This window comes from Harmonia axyridis, chromosome 6 (genome assembly GCF_914767665.1).
Source record: "Harmonia axyridis chromosome 6, icHarAxyr1.1, whole genome shotgun sequence".
NCBI classification, from domain to species: Eukaryota; Metazoa; Arthropoda; class Insecta; order Coleoptera; family Coccinellidae; genus Harmonia; species Harmonia axyridis.
This window is the reverse complement of record NC_059506.1, coordinates 22,032,981-22,057,899: the sequence shown is the minus strand read 5'-3', so window position 1 is coordinate 22,057,899 and position 24,919 is coordinate 22,032,981. Positions and strand designations below refer to the sequence as shown.

At 33.2% G+C, this 24,919-nt stretch overlaps 2 protein-coding genes across 4 annotated transcripts; both read left to right on the top strand.

Annotated features, from left to right (window-relative positions):
- Window positions 1-2,681: 2,681 nt before the first annotated feature.
- On the top strand, window positions 2,682-9,345 carry LOC123682966 (glyoxylate reductase/hydroxypyruvate reductase-like). The gene is made up of 6 exons (XM_045621825.1): window positions 2,682-3,078; window positions 3,133-3,254; window positions 4,162-4,351; window positions 7,543-7,712; window positions 8,482-8,772; window positions 9,206-9,345. Exons 1-6 carry the CDS (start codon window positions 2,870-2,872, stop codon window positions 9,322-9,324), a joined length of 1,101 nt encoding a protein of 366 aa, XP_045477781.1. The 5' UTR covers window positions 2,682-2,869; the 3' UTR covers window positions 9,325-9,345.
- Window positions 9,346-11,129: 1,784 nt separating this feature from the next.
- LOC123682959 (glyoxylate reductase/hydroxypyruvate reductase-like) lies at window positions 11,130-24,395 on the top strand. 3 transcript variants are annotated; one of them, XM_045621821.1, is made up of 9 exons: window positions 14,143-14,318; window positions 14,379-14,635; window positions 16,647-16,791; window positions 20,830-20,925; window positions 22,185-22,303; window positions 22,729-22,918; window positions 23,159-23,328; window positions 23,835-24,125; window positions 24,217-24,395. In XM_045621821.1, the coding sequence occupies exons 2-9, from the start codon at window positions 14,380-14,382 to the stop codon at window positions 24,333-24,335; spliced, it is 1,386 nt and encodes a 461-aa protein (XP_045477777.1). In that variant the 5' UTR covers window positions 14,143-14,318; window position 14,379; the 3' UTR covers window positions 24,336-24,395. The 3 variants fall into 3 exon arrangements, with proteins under 3 accessions (XP_045477779.1, XP_045477777.1, XP_045477778.1); XM_045621822.1 differs by having other exon boundaries at window positions 14,146-14,318; window positions 14,379-14,536; XM_045621823.1 differs by lacking the exons at window positions 14,143-14,318; window positions 14,379-14,635; window positions 16,647-16,791 and adding an exon at window positions 11,130-11,259.
- Window positions 24,396-24,919: the final 524 nt, after the last annotated feature.

The window sequence follows — 24,919 nt, the reverse complement described above, 5'->3', positions numbered from 1 at the left end:
AATGTATAATACTCGTACAGAAGGCTCATTCTACCACTCGTTCTTTCAAAAACTCGCTGCTTCGTGACTCGTTTTTGAATTTTGAACTCGTGGAACAATATGAATGCCTTCTGCACTTGTATTATAAATAACTATTTTACAATAACCAGAATTGCTTATTTTTCACTGTGGCTGTAATAATTTGATCACCCACTGTAATTGTTAATTTAGCGGAGCAAAAATGTCAAAACGGTTCAGAACTATTTTAAATCGAATACCCCTGTTCCGAAAAAAGAAAAAACGTTTATAAATCCACGTAGAAACCCAAAAATACATAAACAGCCCAATAAATACTGTCTCGAATCTCTTGATTTAATCGGTCACCTGTCATTTTCATTCTAATTGTGTTCTTGTTGTGGCCTCCGATGGTTTGGAAGAGCAACCTTGTGTGTAGATAAACATTCCTCAACGACGTTTATTTGTAAACTAACTTCATCAATTCTATTTTTTATGTTGATGTTTGAGGATAAGTGACAACTTGACCCTGTGGAATCGAGATATTTTGCTGAATTTATGGCAATTGGCTATTAGGCAAGGATTGACTGCGGTGAAATGCGAATACGTAATGCTATAAGGATTTGGCATCAATCGTCTAATGAAGAACTCCCACTTAACAGCTTCTTTTGTTATTGGCAACTTGTCTCGTAAATAGATAAAGAAGACAGAAGTTTGGCTTCTAGATTCCATACGTTGCATATCTTAATCACAGTTAATAGAGTGATGATGGTGACACATTTGAAAATGAGAGGAGAGAAAAAGAGTGTACTGTCATTATCAACTTAAAAAATATTTCATCAAGATTACGATTATGGAAATTGAGTTGTTTCTAATTAATAAATTCATGTATCTTGCTTAACATCCTTTTGTTTTGCTATTATTCACTTTTTATAATGTCTAGTTGGCTCTTTAGAATTTGAGTCAAAGCATTTAAGGACTATTAAACTCAAAACATTCAGCCACGTCACAGAAATCACGTTTTTACGACTTATTAGACAAAAGGTATCATATTTTTAAAATTTTTCTACAAAACATAATTCTTTGCCATCATTGAAAATGTTAAAAATGATAAAAAAAAATCAACAGTTTACGAGATATTTGAGTTCTTGTGATTTTGCGAAAAATTTCTCACCTTACTTCATGTTGACCAAATTTGATTATGATTCTGGATTATTTTCGTGGCCAGCAAGAAGTCTGGATCTAATACCGTTAGAATATATGAAGCAGCGAGAAGATTGAACGTAAATTTCAGGCGGACAGTAACAACTGAAGAAATGAGAAAGACATCACAGGCTTGTATGAGGAATGAATACATTCTACTATACTGAAATTTTTGATTCATTACTTTCCTTTCTTTGCTTCTTTCCGCTTTCCAATTAAAATCCCCTGAAGCAAAATACTGCTTGCATTCTAACGGAAACGTTTTTAGGAATAAAATAAGGAATTTCGCTATTTTTCAAAATGATTTTGTCATATATAAATTGTGGATTTCGAAAGTTGCAGCAAATTTAATAATAGAAATTTGCTATTTTTTTAAATATCAACATTCAAATCATACTGATTCTTATACAACATCTAATACAGCATAGTTTTTCTTTTTCCATACATATCATATCTTTTTGTGATGAAAATAATCCAAAACTTCAACTTCAAACAAAAATTGACGAGAAATGGAGAAGGGTGAGAAATTTTTAAAAAAAACACAAGAACTCAAATACCTCAGAAACTGTTTATTTTCGATTATTAATAAATAAAGCTCAATCGACTGAAAACAGTGATACTAACATCTCCTTCAAGGTTCACGTCTGATTTGGAAATACCCTGTATTATAAGTACTTAGTACCTAAGCTGTGAAATTAGATTCAAGAATTTTTTTCCGAATTCGACGAAAATATTTCAATTCAATCTATTGAAACTTGACAAAAAATTCAGTAGATCATAGCAATATATTTTCCCGATATTTTAATATGACTAATATGAGTTTATAGTAGATCGACTATTCTACAGAAGTTGAGGTAAGTAAAACTAGACTCATATCATATCTTCGTTGTATTTCACTAAGTTTCCGAGACAAATGTTTTTCAATATTTTTTCTTGGATTATTCATCCCTTCATTAATAAAAGAATTTGTTTTTTAAAGTATTCCCGAGTGTGAAACAGAACTCAATTTCATTCCAGTAATTTTTTATACATTCCCGTGTATACTTCAATGCAAAATTCGAGGATTCAGCTCATTATTCTCTATTATTTGGTAACAAATCTCAGAGGAAAGAAAAGATACATATTTTCTTTCCTCTGAGTAAAATTATTACCCTTGCGACATCTCTTATGAAACAGCTAATGTAGCCTCCGCAAAAGTATGTTTTCTGCATATTAAAATATGTATTCAAACTTTTTCACTTCAAATTTTTCTGAGTATAATGAATATTCCAATAAATTATCTTTTGTTTAGACCACAATGAGGATGTTATTGAGATAGATCTATAGCGACAAAATAAAGTTATCGATTACAAAACCCTTCAGACAATTATACAGGGGGCGCCATCTATGAGGATCAATTCAAAACTATCCCACTAGTGAAGAAGAAATCTCTTTTTATGATATTTTATTCTTCTCCATTCAGTTCTGTCACTGTCACTGAAACATCAAATATGGGGGAACTGAATCAGCTGTGTCCTAATCCAGAGTGAAGTGACCAATGTTTACATTATTCTTTCAAAATATTTTTTAATTATTTTGATCGGGGTTTTACGTGAATTTTATGGATATACTTTATTTCAAATTGTCTTATACACATACGAACGTGCAATGACCTTTTAGATATGCGGAAGAAATGAATGTTTCGAGAAATATTTTCAGCAAACTGAGATTTTTGTCTCGTGAAAGATCGTTCAACAATAATTCTATCAACAAGTATTTCGATATTTCAACTTCTCAACTGTGTGAAAAATTCTATATGTCTCCTGCCATCATGACTAAATTCAAAGTTCTTATTGTCAACGATACACTACCAACAGTAGCTGTTGATATTTTGAAACCAGTGTAAGTGTGATATTTTTTTTCACGAATAGAACATACTATCGGTTTTTATTGCAGTTGTGACGTTATAATATGTGGAGAGGAAAAAAGTGCTGTATTGGAAAATATTGCTGGTGTAGATGCCTTGTTGTTTGCTTCCTACGATATACGGATTGACAAAAATCTTCTCGAAAAAGCAGGTGAAAATGTCAAACTATCACACATTATATATAGGTTTTTCAGGTTAAAATAAGAATTAAGAATATAAGCATATGTCCTAATTTCTTTACTTAACATGTTAATATATAACGACAGTTTGAAGCTTCATGCCAAATTTTCATCAGCACCATAGAAAATTCAAGCAAAATATCGAAAAAACCTAAAATATGAAATTACAAGTTGTGTGCAAAATTTCGTGTTGATAACATCGCCAAAACCTTACAAAAGTGGAATTTCAAAAAATCTAATCCTATTTCAGTGACAACACATCCGTCCAAGTGGAAATTTTGTTTGTAGATGAGGACTACCAATTTCAAGCTTAATGCAAAATTTCATTGATCCCACCACCAGAACCAAAAAGAATTCAAGCAGAAATTACTCAATATTAATACAACTTTGTTGAAATTTAGTCTGTACCTTTATGTTAAATGATCACCCTCATATGCGTGCTAAAATTCAGGAGAATTCTTCAAAAAGAACTTGATAAATTAACCAACAATAATCACATCTCATATTTCTCAATCATACAGTTCCGTGGTCTCCAAATGCACTGTTGGCGCATAAATGGCGAACGCTTAAACGATCCTGACAACAAGTTAGTGCTTTTCTTGAATTTATTCCAATAACTTTGAAATCCAGGAAACGAAGCAAAGTGGTGTTTTTTTATTCAGCAAAGTATTCAGCGCTTCAACCACGGTTGCATCAAATCGTACTGTCACTCGTTCTTTTAATCACCGAGGCAGCTCGTTCTTTTGTTCTACACCTGATGATCCATCTGAGAGCTCATCGTGTTTCAATCAGGGTGGATCTGTGATGAATAAAAGAACACCACTCTTGTCACCCTATATGATTTCATGAAAAGTCATGCTCTTTTTTTTCTTTTCGAAGGACCTAACCTAAAAGCAGTGGCAACAATGTCTGCTGGTTACGATAACATCGATGTGGAAGAGTTGAAGAGGAGAGGTATTAAATTTGGAAACACTCCAGGAGTTGTAGGGAGTGCTGTGGCCGAACAAGCAATCATGTTAGCCTTGGCAGCTTCTAGAAGGCTCAATGAAGCAAGATCGGCCATTGAAAGGTATGTCCATAAGTTTCAGATTAAAGATCAAAAACGAGATTTTTTCCACAGAGAAAGCTTGGTATAAGGCATTGCAGACATGCTTCTCATATTTGATAATAATAATAATAATAATAAACTTTATTGATCCTTCCTGACATTAAACAAATGTATAGGACAAGTCATATAAAAATAGTATACAATTTCATAGAGAGAAAAAAAAAACAAAAAAAAAACAGATTCAAAGAATGGAGTCCCTAAGGAACTCTCCAACACTATAGTAGCATCCTTTAATCAATAGCAACTTTACTTCTCGCTTGAAAGACCTTCCATTCATTGATTTCAACCTACTAGGCAAACGGTTGTACAATTTAATGCCCATAAAGCTCGGTGAGGACTCATATTTAGCTGTACGATGTTTGGGGAAGGCTATGGTATCAGTATGGCGTGTTTCATACCCATGAAAGTCAGAGCATCTCTTGTATTTACTGATGTTAAGGTGGATATAATTGAGGCAATTAAGAATGTAAATACATGGGAAGGGAAGCATACCAAATTGACCGAAAATCGGACGACATGAATCGCATGGCCGAAGTCCGAAAATAAGTCGTACGATACGCTTCTGAGAAATGAAAACTCGACTTGACACTGTCGAGGAGCCCCAAAGAACCACGTTGTAATTTAGATGACTGTAAACCATGCTGTAATAAATAGTGAGTAGCTCCTCGACAGGAAGACAACTCCTGAGACGCAATAAGGCATAGTAAGCACTGTTCAGCCTCCCACAAACATGATCAATGTGGAGATGCCACCTAAGGTTTCCGTCCACATATAAGCCCAGAAATTTCACGTCGTCGGTCGCCCTCAATTCTTCCTGTTTGTGTTTTATAATGAAGGGTTCGACACTCGGGTTATCTTGATTCCGAAACCTAACTATTACCGACTTCGTCATATTGAGAATAAGTGCGTTTCTGTGGCACCAATCAATGAAATACTGTACTATCGTTTCGCACAGCGACTTCAATTCCTGCAAACTTTCCGCTCCAATAGCGATAGAAGTATCATCAGCGAACATTATGAGAGTATGGGCTACAACGTATGCAGGCAGATCATTAATAAATAATAAGAACAGAAGCGGGCCCAGTACAGATCCCTGAGCGACACCCATGTTGTTGGTGTATTCGTCAGATGAACCGTCATTCAATCTCACATAAACTTTTCGATCAGATAGAAAACTCTTGACCCAATCAAGAAACACGCCCCTGAATCCCATCTGATACATCTTATTCAAAATGAAGTCAAGTTGCAGCGTGTCGAATGCCTTCGACAGATCAAAAAAAATACCTGCCACGTAGTCACCGCCATCCAGGCAGCTGTAAACATACTCGAAAAATTCACAACCGGCCGATTGTGTCGACCTGCCATGCCTGAAGCCATGTTGTTGACTCGATAGTATGGAATACTTTGTCAAATAATTGTACATGCGATTATATATGACTTTCTCTAAGATTTTTGACAATTGGCTAAGGATGGAGATAGGTCGATAGTTTGTTATATCTTGTGCGTCACCCCTTTTATGGACTGGTATAATCCTCGCCAATTTGAGGATAGTTGGGAAGTGACCAGAGGACACTGATTCATTCAGCAGAGCAGCCAGGGGTTCAGATATTAAAGGAGAAATGAATTTCAGGGCCCTGGCAGATATCATATCAGGACCTGCGCTACTACTATTCTTCAGACAGCAAATGGTGGATGAAACTTCCTCGGCAGTAGCGGGAAAGAAGAAGAAATTACAGTTTAGGGAAGTCTGCAAGGTGCATGAACCAGACAAGAAAACGCCAAAATGTTTAAGTATAGAGACAACATTCACTTCAGTAAAATAAGATAAGAATTTGTTCAGAAATAAGTTACTTCAGTGAAAATAAATTTTGCCAGGACTATTGCTCAAACAATTTTATAATTTCAAGTAAACTTTTCTTGGAAAGAGTAAGTTCCCTTGTCATGACAAAACAGAAAAACGCGAGTTCAATAAGGTTTGTTTCTCAGTCAAACTTTTTTTGAGAAGTAATACGGTCTACATGTTTCAGCGATCATTTCAGTTATGAACTTTGAACAAATAGAGGTCTAATGAAGCAGATCCATTCTGCAATGGTAATATATACGTTTGACTGTTTTCGGTCTGAGAAGAAAATAAAGTTAAAATTTTTGAAATTTTGAAACAATAAGTTTTATTTATTGATGTAGAAAGACCCTTTAAAATTGTGGCATTACTGTTGAGAATTAATTGTGGCTTACTGTTAAGAAGTTAATTAAGCTTTATTGTGATCCATCAGTTCTGTTCGCATCATCTGCAGCTAGCCTTCTAATTCTAGGGTTATAATGAATTCTAGCTGTGGGATGGCTGCATGGAAATAACATCCCTACTCCTAAAAATTTCTCGTCCAAAGCTTTTTTGCCTTGGCTGGCTTGGCGAGTTATTCTATGACATTGAGACAAGGAGTTGCTTCCTACTCCTCCAATATTGTGCACTTGTCAGTTTCAGTTAATTCTTTTCTCATTAGGTGCTTTCTGAAACGGACATGCATGTTCTTTCTGACATCTCAATACTTTTTGGTTCTTGCAGAATTGAAATCCCTGATTTTTCCAGAGGATATACCTTTCGTTTATCCTTTCTCTTGAAACACTGTTAAAAATGCATTTTCCTATACCACAGAAAGGTTCCGGGCCAGTAGAAGACGCGTATTTTCTGCCAAGTGGCAAGTGGCATCTTCATTTCTCCAGCAATTAGGAACCTAGAGAAAAAAGAAATTGTTATTCTTCATTAATTTTCCTTCGGCATTCCCATTCCAACTTTGGGTAAATGATATGGGAACTTAGTGCTTTAATAGCAGCTTATCTATCAGAATGGGTTGCTTTCTGGTAGTTTTTCTCTAGGTTCGTTTCCACGTATGTTTTGATATTTCTGCTTGAAAAACATGCGAGACTTGGTGCCTACCTCAGATGGCCTGATACCAGTTATTTGTTGGTGCCTTCCCTTAACATTAATTCTTCCTAATCAGCATAATTTCGTCGGTTCGCTGATGACATCGTATAGTTTTGTAACGATTTTTTTAGCTTACCTAATGGTAAAGTTTGATCCTTGATCACTGGTAATGAGGTACTTTTCCTTCTTAAGACACAGCTGATAATTTCAATCGAAATCTTTGTTCCAGTTCTGAATGGTCTTACAAATTCGATGCTAGATGGCTTATGGGTATGGAAATATCTGGGTCAGTTGTAGGTATTGTGGGACTGGGGAGTATTGGTCAGAATATAGTTCGAAAACTGGGAGGATTTGATGTGAAACAATTTCTTTACACTGGACGTAAACCAAAACCAGAAGGTATCTAACACCTAAATTAAATGGAAAACATTGCAATTTTAGAATTTTATTCATTATATAGAATATTTGGAATATGAAAATAAATATTATTATCAAAAATTAATTCCAGATGAAAGAATCAATTATACAATATTCTAATTCAACTAAACAATGACGATTGTCATTGTTACGTCTATATTTTTTTAGCAAAATCTCTAAGGAGCCCTTGAAGAAAGCCTGCTTTGGAATAAATGTTTCTTGCACTGGTATGGCATAGATACTCAGATTATTTAGATATCTAATAATAATTACTTCCCCTCACTATTCCTTCGATTGGTTGAACTTTAAATGATGAAATCTGACGTCATGAATGACGTCACAGGGAAATTATGGCCAATAATTTCGAATGAAAGTATGATGACGAACGACATCTCATTTGAGATTAAATGAAAATACCTATTTATAGGTGATGTACTTACTTCTTGGCAGTGAATCATCTTGTTACTCCTTTCGTGTTCGTACCATTGTATATACATGAATTGCCGTACATTTTTTAACAAAAAACATTTGAATAACACTGACATTTGAAAATGTCAGTTGATGTAGCTTTAACCTTAGATTTCAAGTTCTATAACAAAGAAAAATTCCGATAGTGTGTGGTCGGGCGACCCAGTTGGCCATTGCCTATTGAACCTAGTCCAAATTAGAGTATATGTATATACATCTAAATAATGTCTTACTTACTGCACCACAATAGTCTTAGTGACCTAATATTTCACATCTTTTACAGGTGAAAAACTGAAGGCACAGTTCGTATCTTTGGATCAATTGACTCAAGAAAGTGACTTCATATTTTCCTGTCTTCCTTTAACTGAACACACAAGAAATATCTTCGACTATGACCGTTTTTCCAAAATGAAGAAAACTGCCGTTTTTGTGAATGTTGGTAGAGGTGGCTCTGTGAATCAACCCGACCTGGTTAAAGCTCTTCGAGAAAATTCGATTTTGGCTGCTGGTTTAGATGTTATGACACCAGAACCTTTAGATCCTAATGATGACCTCCTAAAATTACAAAATTGTGGTAAGAACTGATGATTTTCAAACAAGGGAATTGTTGAATATCGTTTCACATATTAGGTATTTTGTTTTTGTGCATAATCGACAAGTTACCCCGAGAGATATAGTTAACTAAGCTCATTTGCCAAATTAAACGATCTCAAAATAAGAGCAGTAATTAATAATCCTTCATGAACAACGAATATTATTTAAAACTAACAAATAGATAACAGGAACAATAATACAATATGTTCAATGTTCTATCTAAATATCTTACAACGAAATATCTAAGTGTAATAACATATTTTACCAAAATTCATATATTTCAACCCTAATCTAGCAACAAAGCACCCACTTTAACCTCACTTCTAGTCATTTTCTAAATAGGCATTAACAAAACTAGACGATTCTGCACCTTTAGCTTTGTTTTGAATGTGAGTCAATTTTTGTTTTTCCAGTTTTGGCACCTCACTTGGGCACCAGTACTTGGAAGACGACAGAGAAAATGGCGGAACTAGCAGCTAACAATATTCTGAAAGCCTTGAAAGGCGAACCAATGTTAACACCAGTTGTGTGATAGTAAAAGGAATCAGCAGAAGATATTGTTTTATATATTCGTCGTTTAGAAAACATCAAATTTAATATTGATATGCCTTTCAGATGGTATTTAATTGAACATTCCAAAAAGAACATTTGTTAGACACTCAAACAATAACAATTTTTGTGAATATTTTTTCGTGTTTAAATGTCTAATAGATGTGCTTTCTGAAATTTTCAATTAAATATCATCTGAAAGCATTGTAATACACTACGCGTCAACCTTTTTTTAGTGAAGCTCTGTTGATTTCAGAAATGAAATGATTTTGTCTAAAAAAAAAAGTGGTGTAGATTTTCAATAGGAAAAGGTTCATCGCATCATACTTAATTCGAAACATTACATCATCTATAGACTTCAAGTCTTAAAAATTAAAACAATGAATGTAATAATACTAGAGTTATAAGAAAAAAACTAATTATTTTTCAAACATTTAAACTCTGTATCTCAGAAACGAAGTTTGTTAGGATAGATGTTCATTTGAACTTTTTTTCATGAAAATAGTTGTTCTATCCTGATAGAACAACTATTTTCATGAAAAAAAGTTCAAATGAACATCTATTAACGTTATTAAAAAAACGTTATTAAAAAAACGTCTATTAACGTTGGCGCCTGCGCCAACGTTATTGCACTGAAATCTGGACCATCCTGTAAGTGGTTTCCACAAATGGCGCATGAATGAGCAGGTGCTTAAAAGCTTCTGACTCAATATTAATAAGTATTTCTTTTCCAATATTCTTCTTGAATTATCCATGGTTCTCATGATGTAATAAGTTTGATATTCTTATTTTACATCCACACCCACCATTTAGTTTTATGGACATATTGGGTAATTTGTGTACTTTGTGTCTAATCCTTCACAATAATTATTATTGTGAACTAATAGTATTCATTAGTTGATTGGTTCTATTAAATCAATCAAAACTATATGTTGGGCCTCCAGTCAGATGATCGCATCATGCGTCTCACTTCCATGTTGCAGTCTATTCCTCTTTTCTCTCTCTTCGCGATATCTAATATCCTAAGATTATTGAATACTTAAATGGAAGATTGGGGATTACAATCCAAATCGCCTATATTCCGCCATTTGAAATGTATATTGCAGACACGGTATACCTATAAATATTCACCTTGTGAATTATGAGAGGAAAAATAAATAAAGTAATAAATTAATATACATATAATGTATATATTTCGAAACAAAAATATGACACTTATTGGACGAAATGAAATAGAACCTGTTTCTGAATTAGAAAGTGTCTATGTTTATCAAAAACAATTTATTTTATGAACATCAATATGGGAGAATGAAATAACACACAGCTAAAGGAATTTTTTTGAAAGAAAGGGGGGGTGTTCAATTATCCGGCTCGAAGGGCCAAATGCCACGTATAGGGCTATAATAGATTTAAATGAAAGAACTTAAGAATATAAAATAATTGCAAAAGTAGGGGTTTAGATATTGCCTACCTAAAACAGATCTTGGTCCTTCTGACTTGAAAGAGTTTATGGAAAGAAAATAATCCCAAGATTAGAGCGGTAGATATCTCATATCCAGCATATTGTGCCGCAGAAAATTATAATTCCTTTCTTCAGATTCACTGATTCAACACTTAGATATGCAATTGAAAAGGAATAGAGTTGTCCACAATTTTGAATTTTACAAGTGACACATATTCGAACGTTAATAAATTCTCATTTCTCTGAAAAATACTTGATATCTTGATATGAAGCTTCTCGATTTAGAAGTTATGAATGCTGCCATCTTTTGAATCTATTTTGAAGCTTTCGTATCTACTGCAGTTTCCAAATGTATGAGTGTACGACTAATAGTCCAATGAATGTCCTAGTTTTAAAACATTGTTGTAACCTAGAATTAGTCTCTTCATTCGTTTGCAGAATTCAGAATAAAAATTGGTGAGTTCCACTGAATAAATAGATAATATATAATATAATAGGTATATAATTTCAACCATCTTTTTCAAAGTGTTATAAACTTTGAAGTTATTATAAATTATATATCCGAAAGTGACAGTTCCACTAAAAAGTAACTACTCGTATTCGTTCTACTAATAGTACGAACTAGACCAATGTATAAAAATTGGTAGGTACTAGAGGCATTGCATAATAATACATAGTACCGTTAGCATAAGCAGTTTATCATAATTATTCAGATCAGATTAATTTCCAAATATCACTAAATTCATTAATTATTCTTCTATAAGAACTAATTTCATAATGTATGTCATGTGTCTTGGAAAAATGTATAAGAACAAATAAATTTCAAGCCACTTCATTGTGAGTGGCATTTTAAATCTGCGTGTATTTATTTGTTAAGTGCGCTATTTTTTTTTGTTGTAACCATGTATATCAAAGCATGCTTGAAGGGCAATGGGCACTGATATAAAATACATACATAAATACTGGTGTTCAGGATATGTGTGACCCGATTCAAAATATTGCCAGAATTAAATTTTCAAAAATTCGAAAATGTTTAGTATCTACATCAATTTTGTTGTTTGTATGTAATTGTGTTTTCAGTTCAGTGTTTCAGTAATATATATTCTACGTCAAAAAATAGAACGAAAACTTCATCTAACTTTCTATATCCAGACTCCGTTTTCGAGATACAGGCTGTTGAAGTGACTTTTCGGAAGACCAGTGGCGACGCCAGATTTCAAAAAAAGAGGTGGCCGGATAATTTTTGGGGGGCCAAAGTTGATCGAAATTATAGTTCATCTGTATATGTGTATATGACTTATAATATAATACAAATTTGAAATAGTGTAATGGTTAATCACTCAAAATACTCCCCACAGTGGTGACGCCAGCCTTCAAAAACAGGGGTGGCCAAGAGGGGGACGGTTTTTTTTTTGGGGGTTAGGCGGTGGTCAAAGTAAAGCGAAATTATAGTTCTGCTAATCTTTTAGCCTTAGTATGTCAAGTTTTAGGGGTGGCCCGGGCCCCCCTCCTAGCGACGCCACTGACTCCCTAGCACCAAAAAATACTAGATGTAACCCATAACAGAACTATGACAATCTCTCCAAACAGTAGAAACAGTAAAAACGAAAAACTCCACTCAGATTCTCTTGATATCAAAACAGATTTTCTGCTTTCAATTTTTAGTTCAATAAACGACCGCATGAAGCCACTCTCATCGCTGAAATTACGTCCATAACATAACCTCATTCTTTAGTTAGTCACGATAGATCACTCGCCTTCCCCCACCCGAAATTGAGTTTTAGTCCTTGTCCCGGACGCGTATTGGCATTGTTTACTATGCTGCAACGCATACATGGTGTTGCAACGCGGTAAAGAATGACTCAACCAATGCTCTCTCTATCCAGACATATCTTACCACGACTCAGCACAGGAAGGTGTTCAGACGTAGTAACTATTGTATCATGGATACGAGTCCATTGTCGGGGCATTCTTTACCGCGTTCCAACTCAACATTGAGCTCTGCTTACACGGCCGCACCAACTTGTACCATAGCCACTGTGCCTTTCTGCTAATGTCTCTGTTCAAAGAATCGACGAAAATACTTTTTCAGTTTCTTCGGAGACCGATGATCATATGTTTTATACAGCATATGTAGATAATGCATTTTGCGACTGTGTTTTCGGACAGGGTGGAAGGTATTGTAAGCACCTTTATGACATACAAAATAAGTTTGAAATCACTTTTCGGACCTGTATGCAAATAAACACTGATGACAGAAAAGGATTAGTAAAATTAGCTCTAGGAGAAAACACATCCTCAGAATTCTATGAGGACATGTCATTTGATGTGGGTATAGAAATTGACTTGCCAACTAGTACAGAGCAACAAAGCAATGTTTTTACCCAACAGGCTAATTTTTTATAGGAACAATAAACACTGTCGAGAATGCCAATGAAACAAATTTAGGCGAAGAACATTCCGCAGCTGTAATAGAACTATCAGAAAATTTTGAACGCATTAGTAAAATAGCATACAAATATAAAACGGTTGATATGGTTAATGCTATGAAGAAATTTAATAAAACTTTAAATAAAATTATAACACCCTCTGACTTATTTAATTTTATTCACGTTTCAAAAAATATCTCACTAAAAAAGAACATTTCTGTTCAGCCAACATCAGTGAGCCGAAGAAAAATTAGACTTGGTTTATCATGCGGCGCAAAACGTATTCAAGCTGGTAGGCCATCCAACAGAGAAATGCCAAACAATCGTAAAAGGCAAAGATCTTAAAGAAAAATATTGATCTTAATAGACCAAATGCAAAATCACATGGAAGGCACTCTAGGATTATACCATAGTGTATTTTGCATTTAATGTAGTTTTTTTATTACTGTGGATTTATAAACTCTTTTCAGTGATACTCACTCATCTGTATTTATACTATTGTTATTTTTTTGTGTATCAGTATTATTCACTATGTATTATTCTTTTTCATTTTAGTGTAATTTAATAAACGATTTTTGACGATTGTACATATATATTATTTTCACAGCCACGCGTGATGTCAATAATTCCTGAATGGACTGTATATTATTGTTATTTTTATGAACGCCGATTGCAAAATTGCGAAAGGCAGTAAATTTGAACGTGGTTGGGACTGCAACGAGGTAAACAATGCCTCGAGAATGGGCGCGTATCCATAATACAATAGTTACTATGTCTGAACACCTTCCTGTGCTGAGTCGTGGTAAGAAGGATTTCCTGTGGTAAGATATGTCTGGGTAGAGAGAGCATTGGTTGAGTCATTCTTTACCGCGTTGCAACACCATGTATGCGTTGCAACATAGTAAACAATGCCAATACGCGTCCCGACTCCCGGACGCTTGGAACCGCTGCTATTCATTTGTTTACGTTTGGTTTTAACCTAGAAGCTGAAACGAGACGTTTGTCATTGAAGTTGTTCAAGTAATTACAATTCTCGTACGCCGTAGAAATTCCTTTGAAGAAAAAAATATACTTCCAAATTTCGAGGTAAGTGCTTCAATCTAACAAGTTTTAATTAAATAAATAATGCATATATTATTTTATCAGAATGCCTAAAATAAAGAAATGTTGTGTACAAGGATGTACCGATGAGACAAGTACAAGACATCGTTTCCCTATGAGAGATTTGGATTTATTCGATAACTGGCTCCAAATTATCCAACCAAGAAATTGGCAACAATTGACTAGGCATCGAATTTATGAAGGTTATTTTGTGTGCCATTCACATTTTGATAAAAAATATCATTTTCCAGGAAGCCATCGTGGTCTTACTTGTAATGCCATACCTACAATCGGTATTCCGGGTAATTTTATCGAATTTTTCAATTTTATTTTATTTTATCTATTTATTTATTTATTTACTTCTTTATTCTTGACCTCTAATACAGTACAAGTACTGGTGACAAGGCCTATTTAACAATATACACAAAAATAATACTATATAATATTCAAAACAACAACAAAGTTAAACTAAACAAAATAAATCTTTCAGGTACAACTTAAGCTTAATATTAAAGTTTTTTTTAGTTCTTATATACTTTATTTCTGGTGGTATTTGGTTGAATGCTTCTATTGCTCGGTAAATTGGGGAGTCCTGGGCTTTCCTTGTAAACCTGAGTTCACTTCTGATGGTACCTCTATCTCGGGTGTTATGACTATGCACATCCTGTACTAGTGTTAATCTATAATTTGACTTTATATAATTGTTCGTCATTCATGAATCAGTTTAACTTGTTCCAATTTCTTTAGGTTATGAATGTCCAAAAGTTTAATGTCCTTACATAATATTGATGTAGGTGTTAACATGCCATAGTTCAATAATATTTTAATAGTTCTATTTTGTACTTGTAACCTTGTTAATAATGTATTTGATGCATTTCCCCAACAATTAATGAGGTACCTCAGTCTGGAGGAGATCAAGCTGAGGTAGATCATTTTTTTGTGTTGTGTACTGAACATAAATGAGCATCTTCTCAGTGAGTTAACCTACATATCATGTGTTCTATGTGTTTTTCCCAATTCAATCTGTCATCAATATACAACCCTAGATATTTGTGCTGTTTCACACGATCAAGAGAAATATCATCAAACTTGACTTGTATTTCATGGAATGGCTTGTTCTTCTGCCCTATACACATGTCTTGTCTACATTTATGCGCAGTCTGTTATAACGCAGCCAGTCAGAATAATAAAGCAGATCAGCATTGATAGTCGATTCCAGTTCCTCCAAAGATCTTTCTGAGTACACCAGGACAGTATCATCCACAAAAGAGAAATATCTTGATCTCGAACCCATCAGATGTACATAGAGCAAATACAGCAGTGGGCCCAATACTGAACCCTGAGGGACACCCATGTTAACTGTGCGCCTTTTACTTCTTTGTTTATTGATACTGGTGTAAGGAATTCGTTTATTCATATTTAAATCCCTTAAATTTTTTTTCATGTGTACTGCCCAATGTCAAAATGGAGCTGTAACTTGTAGTTCATTCTGATTTAAATGATGCTTAGGATTAGACATTAGATTCATTTTAGTAAAAGTCGTAGGAAGGAAAGTATCACTATCCAGGAAACCATCATTGTCTTAAATGTAATGACATAACTACAACCAGTATTCCAGGTAATTTTATTCATATTTAAACCCCTTAAATTTGTGTTCCATGTGTACTGTCCAATGGAGCTGTAGTATGTTCTGGTTTAAAGAATCTTTGATACAAAGAGAAAAAAGAAATGATTTATTTATTTATTTAATTATATATTTATTTATTTATTCATTCATATACTTATTTATTTATTTATTCATATATTTATTTATTTATTCAAATTAATTTATTTATGTTATTCATTTTTTGTTGAAAGTAATTTTCCTATTGTTGAAACTAATTTATTCCGTAATCTGTGCCTGTGATAGTGTACTGAATGTTGGTATTTTTGGTTTAAATTTGATTATTTCTGAATATTAAGTCGAATACTACAATTTTAAAAACCAATTAATTGTGTGTTCCCAATTGTCATGATAAATATAGTAAACGTCATCGTTTTCCGAAACCCGATAAGGAGCCAGAAATTTTACAAGTGTGGCTCAAAAAAGTGAATAATCCATTTTTTAAAAGTAAAACACATTAACAAATACGCAAATCCTATTTGGTTTGTGATCGGCATTTTAGGAATGAAGTCAAATTAGGTAGCCTCAGAGGTCTTTGGAAAACTGCTATCCCAACTTTATTTATTCCTGGTTCGTTACATTATTGTTTTTTCAGGTAAACATATTAATTAGTAAAAGTAGTCATATACATTTTTAATTATGATTTGCAGGAAGTGCAAAAGTTGGAGCAGATGGTAATGATCATAATGAAGATCAAGGCTTCATTGTCTTAGATGATGTTCCAAATAAATTAGCAGAAAATACACAAATTCTGACTCTCCAATCAACACAAAAAAATTCTATTAATTTCAAAAGGTGAGTTATGTCCAAATATAATGAAGTTTTTTCTTTAAGGTAGACCAACAATAGATGCTTCACCGTAATGATTTATTATTGCATCATAATTGGAAACAAAGAAAATATTTGCTGGTTAAAAAATGGCTTTTAAAACGAGATTTGCTTTCTCATGTGAATTCAATCAATCCCTATTTTCAATCATCTTCATTATTTGTATACTCTGTACTCTACGTTAGATTTCTGCCAATGATATGTAGCACCGGTTATTCAAATGTTACGATATTTTTATATTTGTAATTAATACATTGTTCAAGAAATCTCAATTGGAATTCTTTTTATTTATTCAAACCACCAATTTTTATTGAATCAGGGTTCAGAATTCAATTGCAAAAAATATTTCATTTTGTGTTGCATAACTTACTCAGATTCTTCCATGACAATTTTATGAAATTTGAAAATCGGGTTGACATTGAAGTAGATAATCAGTGAAAGTCACCTGATGTAACTAGATCATAAAGCCAAAAAATTTCAGTAAATAATTTGATAATAATATTTGATAATAATATTTGATGAGATAAAATAAACTTTATTTCTTCTTGAGAAGTCATTTATGGTCATGCAATTTTGGCTGGGTTCTCCAGATCTTTACTTCAGGAAGAGATAGAAATCTCTTATAAAGTTATAAAAATATTTTTCTCGAGTGGAATTATCATACAAAAATTCAGAAATATTTAAGTTTTACTATTTTTTTAAAAAAGAGTGACATTAGTGGATTTCACCATAAATATGGTATAAGTAATAAAATTTGTAGCCTTCGTTTGCGCATCTTACGATTGAATAATATACAGGATGTTCAATTTTAAATGAAAAAAATGCTGCAAATTTTCATTTGAGAAATTTGACGAGCTGTTTTCACTGATTAATTTCAGATCTAACGGTTGAGAGAGTAATTCATGTATAATGTTTGACCAGAAATAAATTCCAATAGGATTCAACATAACTTTGTATAGCAAATATACCGAGTGACTAATATAGAAAAACCAACTTTTCATGCTAAATATCATAAATGCACTTTTGTGGTCATTCTTGCACTTTCTCTGTCTACCTAGTATTTCATCATATCTCAATTAGGACCCAAGAAAAGAAATCAGGTGAACAGAGAATGTAAACAAAAAGCCTCCATATTTAGGCTCATCCAATCAAAAACGCAAGGGCGTAGTACTTTTTTTCTTGGGGGGGTAATCGAAAACAATTTTTTGACTACAACGTTTACTCATATCTGTAATATGGGTAAAAGAAGGTTGATAACAAAGTTTAAAACAAATTACTCGAAATAATTTTTTTATTACCAACTTGATTGTTCTTATCGTATACTAGGTGTTACTGAATTGGAGTAACGAAGAAAAATGAGAGATTCCTTGGGTAATTTTAAGAATAAAATGTCCCATTTACATGATTCTGCAAACACTTTGTTTTCGAGATATAGGGTGTTTCTTGTAGTCCTCCTTTTTTGTGATGCTTAACCAGTCCGATATTTTACTGACGTGTCGATTTCAAAGGAAAGTAAAATGATTATTGGTTCATTTTATGGAAAAAATTTTCGTTCTTCCTTGCTAGTTTTCTCAAATTTCATATTTTGGAAATCTTGGGAGGGGGGAGGTGGTAATTACCCTCAGTCCCCCCATTTCTACGCCCTTGCAAAAACGAGACCACGCGTGTCGCCACTGTGGTTTTTAAGTCACTGTACTGAAACAATCTCTGAAGTCGTCATATAGGATGACATGTCATTATGGAAATTCATGATGGGCGACTTCAAATGAAAATATTTTCAATTTCATTGGTCTACCAAGCGGGGTGTGGGCAAAGTGCCGTGAGAAATAATATTTCCCACAGTATGAGCAATACATAGTTTTGCAATTGAGTAAGCTATGCAGAATACGCTACTTTTCATAGCAGTTGTAGGAAATGTCCTTTTCTCGCTCGTGTGTTTGCGGCACTCGACTTTCAGGCTCGTGCCACAAACTTCCACACTCGCGAGAAAAGTTGGACTTTCCCCACTTGTTGCACAATATTCATTCTATATTTCAGTATCGTAATGAGTTCATTACAGTTCTAAAAACAGTGCTGTAATGAACTCATTACAGCATTGTTTTCAGTTATATTTTTCGTTTTGCGGTTGTCTACCCAGACTTCCAATCCCAATTCAACACACGTCAATTGTCAATGTAATATAATTTGGATTTAGTGAAATGATATGCAAAATTATTCGCAATTTCTCTTAATTCTGTCGTTAAATCGATTTCGTCAGATATAATTCACGAATTTAATGCGTAAGTAAAAATAATTTCAAAATTCGAAATCCGTAATCTGTCAATTTTTGTAACAGTCACATCAACTAATAAGATACAATACAAGAGCCAGTAGGACGTATAATCTGAATGTTTCATTGAATTTGGACAATATAATATAATCTTGACTGAAATAGAGACAATATCGTCTGATACTCGTTGCAGAAGACAATTCCAACACTCATGCGTTCGAAAACGAACGACGAATTTCGACAATATAATCTTGACTGAAATAGAGAAAATATCCTCTAATACTCGTTGCAGCAGTCAATTACAACACTCATGCGTTCGAAAACGATCGACGAAGGAGCTAGTTTTCGCATTCGTCTTGGAATAGGAGCCCATTCTGCAGCTTATTTTAGAATAAACTATTATGGTTAAGCAATATTTGTCGCGCAAAAATGTTTTATTCAAGATTTATACCTACGAGAAATGTTACTTTGAAGAAATGCAATTTTCCTACTTCCACACACTTAATCTCGAAAACTAGTCATAGGATTGAGTTGAACTTTCTTGTTGAGGAGGTCATATTCTACAAAATTAATCGGTGGCAATTTATCCATTAGACAGCTGCCTGGTCGTTTCAGAATTTGAATCTGATTTTAAAGAAAATTGTGATCTGAAATTTCCAGGATTTCCATATCGCGCGTTGTATTTCTTCGTTATTGATGAAAATTGCTATGGATATTTCTGTCTAATAGTAAGTAGTTCCGCAACAATTTCAGTTCTTTCAGATTTCAATATTTCGCGTTATTCTGCTCTGATTTTGATCAAATTTGGTAGGGGTATTTTTATATCCTTTTGAATGTAGGTACAGTACGCGTCAATTAGAGTCTCTGTAGATGGAACTATTCTGTGTGTCTATTCTGGCTCCCATTTTCATGTAAATCTCTGGGCTGTTTTATCAGAGCTTTTTTCAGGACTAGTTACAGCGATACACACCTTCAAGTTATTTTTGTGGTTATGTCTAAGTTTTGTTCATCTATATTTTATTAATATCACATTTTCTTTGATGATACAATTATACAATAAACAAAACATGATGTGAAATTATAAAAATCTGTCATACACTGATATGTTTTTTATTTTTATATTTTCTATCCCTACTCTCCAGAGTGTTTTTCATAATAATAATAATAAGTCTTTATTTCCAACAAGTTATAGTACTCAATTACAGGAAATACAAAAACAATAATCAATATAATATATAAAGGAAAAAAAAGCAATATCATGAACGTAATCCAATAAAACAATGAAAATTAATAGATAAACAACCCATGTACACCCCAACAGACAGTTTTCAGATAATAGAAGCTATGAGAATTTTATAGATGCAAATCAAACATTATCATGGTCTACTTTCAGACACATATCCAAATCAACTTTTAAAGGGTTAAAAATAAATATCTCTCTAAAATAGACGTAGTTGTCCAGCAGTAGACAGTTGTCCAGCCTTAGTTATAAAAAAAAATAAATTAATCTTCCAGGCTATCCCGCGAAACCAAAAAATATCTGTCTTGATTTATGAAATAAAGCAAAAAACGATAAAACTCATGATAATGGGTATTTGTGCTATCTAAAGATTATACCTAGGATTTTATTATCGGTATCTCGAGAGAGATTATCTGTGATTTGTTTTATGTACATTCTGTAAACACGTTGCCCATAAATACGAGTGCTTACACTTCATAACAGTACTTTTTTCCAGGTGCTACTCCACAATTACAGAAAAAATGTCGAAATTCAAGGTGCTGGTTGCAAACAGTTCAGTTCCACAGATAGCGCACGATTTACTGAAAGCTGAGTAAGTTTTTGTCTACTCTAGTCAATAATTCATAATCAATATACAGGTGTTCCTTAATGATATGCTAATATTTAAGGAGGCCAATCTTGGACCATTTTCATGAAAAGAACTTCATATGAACGTATGTCGTAAACGTGATTACTTTTGAGATAAGTTTCTAGAAAAAAAATCATTTTTTTTTAACTCAATGATTCTATCGCAGATATTTCTATGAAATTTCTTTATACGTTTTCACTGCATCAAGTATCAAGACACATTTTCTGATGTACAAACAATTTTCTAATTTTAACCAGTGGTGTCTGTATTGGTTTTGCATTGCTGCTTTTACCGAATTTAAAAATTTAATTTTGAAATTCTCATTAATTTCTGAACAAACTTTATCTCTTGATTTTACTTTGTCAGACGCATGGTTTTCGCTTGAAACAATAAAAATCGTTTTATTCAGGGACAAATTCCTAAAAAATTGATTCTGACGAGACTATCATCACGAATTTTTGAATGAAGCTTGAAATTATTATTTTAAATACCCGCAAAATCTCAAATTTATCGGATTGATTGTAACGTAAATATCAGATATGTCTTTTACAAAATTTTTTTCGAATTTTCTAGGGCTCTGATTTTGTGATCTGTTTTTGGAATATTGTACAAAGCTTGAATTTGTTATTCTATATCTACCCACAAAATCATTTAAAAAAATCTTTCATACTCGTAAGATGAAAGCTTTATCAAATTTATTTTGATGCTTGAGGAATTTTTGAGAAAACATGCAATGTATATTTTACTTATAAACTTCACTTATAACTTTTTGAGGTGTAGAATAATTCGAATAAAATTTTAACTCTCCTCAATAATATCATTGGCAATTTGAATTTCTATACCTGAATCCATTTTTAACAGTGTGTAACAAGAGTAGTTAGTAAACATGGTGTGTTACACGATATAACTGGTTTTAAAATTTTCATCTTTCACTTCATTTTAGAAAACACATTTGTTCAGCTTCATTAAATATCTTTCATCAAAACAATTTGTCAACCAATTTGCTGCAAAATATGAAGTTTTTAAGTTGTGAATTCAAAATATTAATTTCCGTAGTTTTTGAGCATTTGATGTGACTTGATGAACCCCCTCAGTTATTCCTAGAAAGAATTTCCAATATTAAAATCATGAATAATTGATTTTGCTAACGTCTTCTTCCGATAAATCTCGATTTATATTGTTCTCTTCATTTTGGTTAAATCATTTACCACCATCAATTTCAGATGCGATGTCAGAGTTTGCGAAGCTGAAAGAGAACCAATTCTTCAGAATATTAGAGGTGTTGACGCATTATTCTGGTCCTCTCATCACAAGCTTGATAAGGAAATGCTTGATAAGGCAGGTAGGGTACTGAAAATTTCAAAAATTACCAACGATAATAATAAATGTTCCATCGGTCATCTAACAGTTAACCACGATAAATTATTCTATTAGAAAACCTTCCAAAATCACCCAAGGAATATGAGTCCAGATTTTAATATGAATATTATCATCAGAACTCTTTATTGTCGTATAACAATGAATTTATGTACAATCATTACAAACTTGGCAGAAGGTTTCACTCAATGAAACCCTGTCACTAGTGATCAAATTCTCTGTTCGGCGACAAAAACTTACTGCACTGTTTCTTCTTTTGTAATTAATTTAACTTTCATATTAATTTTTTCAAACTATCCGAATTTACCGCTAGTATTTGAAACAATATACCTACCTACTAAACTGATTCTGTTCAGTTTAATGCCTTGATTCAACTCGAACTTTTTTCAGGACCGCAACTCAAAGTCATTGGCACTATGTCTGCTGGATACGATAACATAGATGTAGAAGAAATAAGAAAAAGAGGTATCAAGTTTGGGAATACCCCTGGAGTGTTAAATGATGCAGTAGCAGACATGACGGTTCTCCTAGCTTTGATGACTTCAAGGAGATATCTAGAAGGCAGAGAATCGATAGAAAAGTTAGTGTAGACAGTTTGTTAATTTTTTTATCTTAAACCTTTTGACCACCAGCATTTTTGTGTTTTGCTTTCTGTGAAAAGATCGCATTTTTCAAAAGTGGAAATGCTCAGAAAAATCCATGCTGCCATATATGTTTTTTTCACCTTCAAAAGGCGTTAATAATAAATTCAAACAACTGTTCAACTCATGTGCTGTTATATTTTCACCTACAAGATGATAATTATCCGTGTTCTTTTCAGATCGACTTGGTCGGAAAAAAATGGTCCTCAATGGTTACTTGGAAGGGATCTCAGTGGATCAACAGTTGGAATTGTAGGACTTGGAAATATAGGACAAACCATTCTCTCAAGGCTCAAATGCTTCAAAGTTGAAAAATTTCTCTATACTGGACATAAAGAAAAGCCAGAGGGTGAGTTTTTTACCTATAAAAAACGAATTATCAGATTGTTAAATCTAATAGAACTTGAAGATTTGCGAAAAGTGGCGTGCAGTAAAATTTTATAGGAATAAAGCAATTTTGGAATCTTCATCTAAAATCATGGTTATACCATTGGAAAGTTAAGAGTCTGTGCAAGTTTAAGGTAACAGCGGCATGTTTTCCAGCTTAATTTGTTCAACAAAAGTAGAAATTCCCTAATTTGTATTTTGAAAAATTTTTACCCATTGGATTCACTCAAAATTTTATATTGGAAATCACTTAACGGTCTTTCTAATAGTATAGATAATTTTATATTTACTATTTTTAAGAGTTGCGGTATGGTCGTTTCAATGATATAAAGTCAAAAATCACAAAAATTTCAAATTCAAATTTAACTGGAAAAAAAATATTTTTATACTATCTTTCTTGTGGAAAATTGTTTGTAATATTTACTTCGGGCAGGTAGTACTATCTTAAGATTATGTATTGAATTCTAGGGAAATGTCTAAGTGCTCATTTCGTGCCAATGGACACCCTTCTTCAAGAAAGTGATTTCGTAATTGCCAGTGTTCCTTTAACTAAATCAACAGAGGGGATGTTCAATGCTGAAGCATTTTCCAAAATGAAGAAGACGGCAATTTTCATCAACGTGAGCAGAGGAGGTATAGTAAACCAACCGGATCTAGTGGGAGCTTTGAAGAAAAATCAGATATATGCTGCTGGAATTGATGTCATGACACCAGAACCTCTGCCACCTGATCATGAATTGCTAAAACTCAAAAACTGCGGTTAGTATTGAAATTTAAATAAGTTTTATCACAAAGATAGTCAAGAAAGATCGGATCGAACAAGTACTTGATGCTCTATTTCATTTTTCAGTTGTGACACCCCACATGGGAAGTGCTACTATTAATACAAGAAACAGTATGGCAGAACTGGCTGCAAAAAATATCCTGAAAGCGTTGAAAGGAGAGCCAATGATAGCACCAGTTGTTTAAATGTTAAACAGTGTTAAGATATTTTTATACTTGTTATTAATACAGTTCCAAGAAATCTCAGTTGGAGTATTTATTATTTCCTTCATTTTGATGTTTTACAGATCTTCAACCAGTACTTTGTACTCAGTCAAAGAAGTATTTCATATTGTGTTACATAACTTACTTAGATTTAAACCTCGACATCGAAATGGATTTGATTAAGTTCATCAGTAGAAGTTACTTGAGCAGTGCATCTACAAGAGTAATGATGAATTGTTTTCAGTTTATTTTGAGTTTGAAATTTTCACAAGGAGAACAAATGAGGATCCAATAACAAATCTCAACAATATTTATTGACCATAAAAACTTCATTTTCCTAATGATAGGATACAACAGATACAATATTGTCAGTCGATAGTTATTGAACCTTGTACTAAAAACATCACAACTATTCATTAAAAAAAATAAGATAGATAAGTTTCTATTCTATAGAGTTTTACCTATAAATTGATAGATATCAACATAAACTACTTTTGAACTCTAGGATGGTATGTTCAGTGACAGTTACAATTACATTCTTCTCTTCTCTTCTCCAATTTTTGAAT